We start from the raw sequence: 8,221 nt of genomic DNA, 5'->3' as shown, positions 1-8,221 counted from the left end.
CATTTTGGCTGCTCCTACTGCAAGGCCAAAAGAAATATTAATCACTTGATTTCATGTGAAAGGGATGGGACCTCCTCTCAAATTTCAGAAAGGGGCTGGCAAGTAGAGGAAGCCAAAGCTCTCCCTATTTAAGGGCAAGACACAGGAATGCCTGTGGCTGAGTTCTCTGCAGGCCCAGTGGTTGACAGGGCAGGAAGCAATTGATGGTGATCTTTTGATTTTTTTTCCTCCCCCCTTTTTTTTCCCTCTGATTCTCTTTTGCACATAGAGTCTCATGTTTAAAATTATTTAAACATGATGAGCTGTGTGCAGGGAGCCGTTTTGTTCTTCTTTACTGTGTCACAATTCTCCGTCATTTTGGCACAACAACAAGAGGGTAAGTAATCCCACTTAAGAATTGAGAATTGTTGTTGTTTCTAGATATATATATATAAATATTCTAGATATATATATAAATATTCCCTTATATGCAACTTTGCCAGATATTAAGCATTTCTCCAGTTACTTTTTTTTTGCTTTTGCTCTGAGCTGGGTTGGGGAGCCTTCATTTGAAGCATGAAGGCTAACCTTAAAAGGGGGAAATTGTAGAGGCTTAACCATATTCTGTGTCTTTTTCCTAAACTTGATGTTTCTAGACTCATTTTGCCTCTGGAAACGTTACTGTGATTTTCTTTTTTGCTATTTGAATAAAATTCTTGAGTGCAGAATTCAGGAAAGTCTGAACTTCATTTGCAATGTAAAAGAAGGTTGTATTTAGCCATTTGGGGGTGGGGTAGGGTTTGTAAGAAACACTGCTTTGGGGTCTTGCTGGCATATGTTTCTTTTTAAATGTAGGCTTGCGTATAAAGTTATTTATACCATTTAAGGAACTGCTTTTGTGAACCAGGCTGGTTGGCTCAGCTCTGGGGAAAGATTTTTCCAGGTGTGGGTTTGAGTGTATTCTTCTGAGACATAAACAGGAAAGGAGAGGGATGTATCACATCTCAAACTTCATTTCATCACTCATCAGAGAATTCTTTCATGCCCATTGCTCTCCTAACAGTAAATAACCTTAGGCTATACATGCTTCCTGGAGAGTACATCTGATTGTGAACAGTCAAAGGATTTGCAGGAAACGATCACTTGCAAGCACATTTGGTCATTAAAATTCAGGATATTTTAATAAAGGACATTTCTGGAGCCTGGTGTGTGGTGATGGTGTTGTGCACTGTGTTGAATTGCAGAATTGTTGAATTGTGTGATCTATGTCTTGAATGCACAATTTGATTGATACAACTGATTAATAACAAGCTTTACATCATAATTTACCCCAGCCAAATATAGAAGATTTAAACTTAGAATAACTTTATTGTCACTTTGAATGTACACCAAAACACACTACATAAACATGATAGAATAAATAATAAATAAATACAAAATTATGCATATGCCCACATATATTATATGACAGAGAGAAACAACACAGTCTAGTTTGGATGTATACATGTATATGGTGAGAAAAATGAATCCAGATGGATGGCATAGGGAACAAAGCTGTTACAGAATCTGGTAGTCCTGATAGAAATACTTTGAAACCACCTCCTAGAGGGGAGGAACCAAAACAGACCATGAAGTGGGTGTGTGGGGTCTCTAACAATGTTTCGAACTTTAAGCACATAGTGCTTATAAGCAGTATCCTGAATGACAGGAAATGAGCTTCCTAGAATCTTCTGGGCTGTTCTTACCACTCTCTATACTCACATAGTTAATAGGCATATCTAAAATTAGATTTTTCTTCATCAGTTTATCTAATAGAAAAGCTTTTTTTACATATGATCCTATGAAAAAAGGATATTCTGTATATTTTAAAAAAAATACGCTGCAAGGATTATAGAAATAAACCTATTCATTCATTCATTCATTCATTCATTCATTCATTCATCACGATTTAGTGACTAAGGAGAAAAGGCAATCACTTTTTATAAAGTTCCTTTATATAATTGATTATGTATGGTTGATTTAAACTATACTGAAATTGCTTGTAGTAATTTTCTAGATTTTGTTTGCTTTCCACATTCCACTGCATCCAATCACTTACATCCAGTAATTTAAAGGATATGAAGCATTTATGGCTACACATTTGATGTATTTAACAGATGCAGTCTTGTTTCTAGTTGTAACATGCATTTTAGATAGATATAATATAGTAGTCAAATGCATGTTCAGAAATATTACTTTTGTTCTACTGTTATATTTTCTGTGATCATTATTTGGCAACACCCTGTAAGATTGAAGAAAAGGAAAGAAAGAGAGAAAATGCAAAATCCCATAACATTGACCTGATTTTTTTAAAACATGGAAATGATATAGCATGCTGGAATGGCTTATGCCATGGGTGTGTTATGGATGAGTTCCTTCTTTTCCTTCCTTCCTTTCTTCCTTCCTTCCCTCCCTCCCTCTTTCCTTCCTTCCTTCCTTCCTTCCTTCCTTCCTTTCTTCTTTCCTTCCTTCCTTCTTTCCTTCCTCCCTCCCCCCCTCCCTCCCTCCCTCCCTACCAGAATAAAGATTATTCAGATTGTAATAAGCTATAACACATAGATGAAATATGGTAAAACAGTAACCTTCTGGGAAATTAATATTTACATATATAGGAAGATATTTTCTATATATGGTAAATTGTTCTGCATATGCTGAAAGTAACATTTAAATATGGAGGGAGGGAGGGAGGGAGGGAGGGAGGGAGGGAGGGAGGGAGGAAGGAAGGAAGGAAGGAAGGAAGGAAGGAAGGAAGGAAGGAAGGAAGGAAGGAAGGAAGGAACAATATTAATGTCAAATGTTAAATTGTGCCAATATATTCTGGTAAAGAAGTTGATGATTATACATTGAGCATCAAATAATCACACTAAAACTCAACCATGAATTCCTTCTTTGCTATAATAGCTAGAAAAGGAGAATGAAGACAGATTTGCATCATAATTATTAGGTTAAGCATTGAAGTCAAGGTGGATAAAACATCACTACAGTGTACTTGCAGTATACATGGACTGTTTGGGTGTCCTATACTAGGGTCAGAGAATTTATGGCTGTTCAGAACTTGTGGCCTAGAATTTCTCTCCATTGGTCACATTAGTTGGGCCTTATGGGTTAATTAGTTAATTCAGCATCATTTAGAGGACCACCAGGTTCCCTCTCTCTGCCCTGAACCTATGCTGATGCAATTCATCTTACAGCAAGGTTCTAGTTTCTTTCTTTTCTTCCTGATTCCTAGTTACGAATATTAGAAAATATTCTAATATGCCATGTGTCTTTCTTCCTTGCAAACCTCATTCAGTAGATTAATCTGAGTATTAATTTACATTCTTTTGAATGAAGTATCTTCTCTTAGTATTCCATAACCTGACTTCAGCTCCTGGAAGTACTGGTGATAATGAAAGGCTATCTAGTGGATAATAATGCTCCTATTTAATTTTTTTTGTTTCTATAATTGGTAGTGCCATACCATCTGATCCTCATCTTATATTACTAGAAATTATTAATATTTCCATTATTAGAGAAATTCATAATGTCTTTACTCAACTGCACCACCCTTCTTAAGTTGATGAATAAATGACTTTATATGACTTGTTTTCCTTGCTACCTCATAAGAATTTGAAGAATAAGAATCACTACAAGTCTTAACCAAAATTAAGACTTGAGGTTTCCATATTTAATGTGTTGGATTGTAGCCATGGGTGCTGGGATTTGTTGCACTCTTGCCTCTTCATGTTTTACTCCTAAGTTTTCATGTACAGTATAATGAAAACACGAAGTGTTTTGAAAGAGATTATATACAAAGGCTTCGCTTTCAAAAATGATGCATTTTCATGTAAAAACATTCTAGACAGAATGAACAGCTTGAGGAATGCCAGCATTTTTGTGTCTTTTTTTCTAAAAGGGAGACAGCCAGATCTGCAATATACCAAGCATGTAGAAGCATAATACAAGTGCAGTCTTTAGGGAAAACAATCTGTTAAAATAGCTTTTAACGTTAAAATAGAAGTATTTTTCTTCACTTATTGACTGTTGTGTCCTTACAAATAGATTCCACTGTATAGGATTAATGTTTAAATTTGATAACTTTGTGGTATTAACCGAGCATATGGTTTCTTTGGCATTAAAAATAGCAGATTCCATTCCATTCTTCTCATAGTGATTTGACTGAGATGTTGAAAGTAGGATCTATCTATGTTGAAGCAGCAGTCTCACACAGTGTGGATAATGTATGAATCAACTTTAGATTTCCACCCCAAACTATCATCTGAGGTTTTTGGCCAAAGGAAAATATATATATATATATAATGATCTTCTGGTTTTCCAATTACAGTGTATGTTTTGTGCTTACTATGCAAAAAGCACAAATACTGCTTACATTTCTGGCATTTGAACATTAATTTGGAATTAGTGGATTGTGAGATAAGCCAAGCCAAAATTTCCAGTCAAGATACATGTAAATGGCAGAAGAGATGCAGCATGAAATAGAATTATGGGTTATATAACAGAATCTTTTGACAAGCCTAATTTATATCTTACTGTATGAGCTCAGCTAATTCCATTCTTCCCCAAAGGACTGGGAAAGACAGCCCTCTAAACCAGTGATGTCCAACTTTTTGACTTGCCTGGGCCACATTGAGTGAAGACATATTGTCTTGGGCCAAATATAAAATATATAACTAACGTATATAAAAAACATATGTTCTTTATTTGGGGGGGGTGTCTTGTGGGGCCACATTTCTAGCTGTCTAGGGCTGCATGTGATCCAAAAGCTGTGGGTTGGACATGACTGCTCTAAACCATAGCTTATTGAAATTGCATTAAAAAACCATAGTTTAGAAAGCATAATAACTTGGTGCATAATCAGAGTTTTATTTGTAGCATATAGTAATGACAGTTAGAAATGGGGTCCTATCCCTGCAGACATGGATGAGATTATGGATATACCCCTCTCGAAGCAAACAAATGACTAAAATGAATTATTTTAATATGAGCCTTCCATACCTAGATTCCATGTTGTGCAATAGTTCTAGCAAAGAAGTAAGACTTGTCCCAACTCTTTTGAACTTCCAGAAGATAGTTGAAGTAGAATTCCTCTAGCAAAACTTTTTATTTTTAACTAATTTGTTGGCATATCATTGTTCAGACAAGATCCTGTGTTTATATAACTTTTATTTGGCTTCAGCTTCCATGTTACATTTCAATGATACACTTAAAACAGTTGTTGCCTCTGCCAATCTAATTTGTAAAATGTGCTCATGTTACGTTCCAAAGTATTCAGAGGTTTTTGATAAAAGTTCTCTGGATGTCATTCGCCAATTTCTTTCTATAAAAACCTTACTGGAACTACCTCAGTTTAACTCTTAATGGCCAAAGTTACATAAAACAAAGATTATAAATGTGAAATATGCTGACTGATCAAGCCAAGAGAAAGGAACAATGTTCAGATGTGTGGCATATCTTCCTCTCCACATCAGTTAAGGCTCAACGTGCTTTCACTTTTAGGATCCTGGTTTTCTGTGGGTCAAGAATACACAACTAGCAGGTCCTGGACTTACGTTTGCAGCCTCCAGAGCCCTCTTTGACTGCAAATCCTAAAAGCTGGTGGCTGTTTTGAGACAAGAAATCAGTAAAAAAAACTATCATGTGGGTTATAAAATAGGCTTCACCCAGTTAATGAAGGTTGGTTGAAGTAGAGAAATCCCTTAAAGTCTATTCTGGAGTTGGGGAAGGCAATCCTGGCCTTCCCCAATTGGATCACCCAGTTTGTATCTCACTCCCTCTCACTTTGGTTTGGGAACATTTAAGCGAGCTCATTCCTTAGCTATCAAAAAGTTGCCACCATGGCTGTCCAACCCTGTTTAAACTGTTGTAAAGTATAAACTTCATAGAGTACTTCATTTGCAATTCCTAGAACTAAGGAAAGCCCAATTCTTAATTAAGTTTTAAGAACTAGTCCACATCCTTTAAGTGAGTAGGTGTTACTGAAATTAGGCCAGTTCCATCAGCCGGAGGAGAATTGTGGTTTGATGAAAGCTAAGTGGTTACCTCTGCATTGTCTGCACTTTCCATGTGTGTGTTTTGACTTCAGACCAAGAGTCATCAAATGATTTCCTGCAGGAGGGGGCAGAACTGCAGAGATGAGGATGGAAGGAGGAGAAATACTGCTTTACTGCAGAGAGAAAGGAATGGAGAATGGAGTTTCTTTTCCTCAGTGTTATTTCACTGACTTTTGACAATGTTGAATTGATGCCATTTGCCAAGAAATCCAAAAGCAGTCAGCTTTAATCATTGCCATTTGAATTCAGTGGTTAATGCTGAACATGGAAAACAATCAGTCTGGGTTTTTTTTTTTTTTTTAATGAGTCCCACTTTTGTGGTCAGTCAGGATTCTTATTCTAATCTAGATCAGTTTCCTTCAACTTAATGTCTCCAGGTCTGTTGGTCTTTGGCCATGGCAGAGATTCTGGAAGTTATAGTCACAAGACATTCGAAGAGCACCACATTTCAGGAAGATTTATTTAAATCATTTATGTATTCATGACCCAAGTTAGGGCATGCAACTTGTGCAATGCTGACACAAGCCAGGAGCCCCACAACCACAGTTTGCAAGGTGGGAGTAGAATGATGAAAATGACAAAAGATACTTCAAATAGATGACACTTCAAGTGGATCTTTGCAAAATCTTGAATCTCTGGAAACACAATCTGGATAACACATTGATCTTTAGGCATTGCTGTTCAGGCTGCAAACCTGGTTTAAGACTTCTTGATCCCTGTGAAATATAGTTTAACAACTCCTACTTCTCAAACTTGCTTGAGTTTGAGTTGGCAGGTTTGCGCAGGCAATAAAACAATGTGAATGATGGAAATCTCTGTGGCCAAAATGTCACCAAGTGACTGGGAGCATAACACTGGTAAATTTATATGACTTGGTTCCATAACAAGGCCTTTTAAGGCTTAGGTTCTCCAAGTCCTTAACCAGGGCAGTCTCATTCTGTCTGAGAGTTCTGGGAAGAACTGGAAGGACTGAGGCTTTGCAGCCATACATTCTCTTAAACAAACCTTGGAAAACCCACTATGGTCAACTGGATTCATTTCCAAATGAGTGTGACTATGATTTATATTGATTGTGTGAATGGCTATGCTGATCATTGAATGATAGGTTCAATCTGGGTAGCAAGAAACATTCACTGATCCATCCTCATGATTCTATTAAATGGCCTCTTTTACTTTTTCAATCCAGCTAATGATAAATTCAAAGAAATTCTTTGCATGTATTTTACTTGAAACTTTGAATAGCTATTTTATGTAATGAAACCTCTTGATCTATTTTTACAATCTTTGAGGCTGCCATTTTGTACATTGAGTCTAACAGTGTGATGAACCAGCTCTCTTTCTTAGAGCATAGTTTCTTCCATAGGATAGATAATAGAGAGAGGCAGACAGAGACAGACAGATGGAGATAGATAGATAGATAGATAGATAGATAGATAGATAGATAGATAGACAGATAGATAGATAGACGATAGATAGATATGGATGGACGGATGATGGATGGATAGAGATAGATAGATAGATAGATAGATAGATAGATAGATAGATAGAGATAGATAGATAGGCAGACAGACAGACAGACAGACAGACAGACAAGCGATAGATGATAGAGAGAAACAGACAGACAGATGGAGATAGATAGATAGATAGATAGATAGATAGATAGATAGATAGATAATACATACATATATACATAGATAGATAGATAGATAGATAGATAGATAGATAGATAGATAGATAGATACATACATACATACATACATACTTACATACATACATACATACATACATATGGATGGATGGATGATGGATTGATAGAGATAGGTAGATAGATAGATAGATAGATAGATAGATAGATAGATAGATAGACAGACAGACAGACAGACAGACAGACAGACAGATGATAAATGATAGAGACAGGCAGGCAAGCAGACAGGCAGACAGATGGAGCTAGATAGACAGACAGACAGACAGACAGACAGATAGACAGACAAGCAATAAATAATAGAGACATGTAGGCAGACTAGATAGATAGATAGATAGATAGATAGATAGATAGATAGATAGATAGATAGATAGATACATACATACATACATACATACATACATACATACATACATGTGGTTGGACGGATGATGGATGGATAGAGATAGAT

At 36.4% G+C, this 8,221-nt stretch overlaps 1 protein-coding gene across 1 annotated transcript in view; it reads left to right on the top strand.

Moving 5' to 3' along the window:
- The first annotated feature begins 294 nt into the window (after nt 1–294).
- The window catches only part of COL3A1 (collagen type III alpha 1 chain), a 71,905-nt gene continuing 63,978 nt past the window's right edge, over nt 295–8,221 (top strand). Inside the window, exon 1 of the mRNA XM_070940720.1 lies at nt 295–376. Coding sequence (XP_070796821.1) covers nt 295–376 — 82 coding nt within the window. The remainder of the gene's footprint in view (nt 377–8,221) is intronic.

The sequence above is a fragment of the Pituophis catenifer genome, unplaced genomic scaffold (genome assembly GCF_029215685.1).
Source record: "Pituophis catenifer annectens isolate HBS135680 unplaced genomic scaffold, rPitCat1.0.hap2 SCAF_1, whole genome shotgun sequence".
Taxonomy (NCBI): domain Eukaryota; kingdom Metazoa; phylum Chordata; class Lepidosauria; order Squamata; family Colubridae; genus Pituophis; species Pituophis catenifer.
The sequence above is the reverse complement of the archived record's forward strand: the minus strand, read 5'-3'. Positions and strand labels throughout refer to the sequence as shown.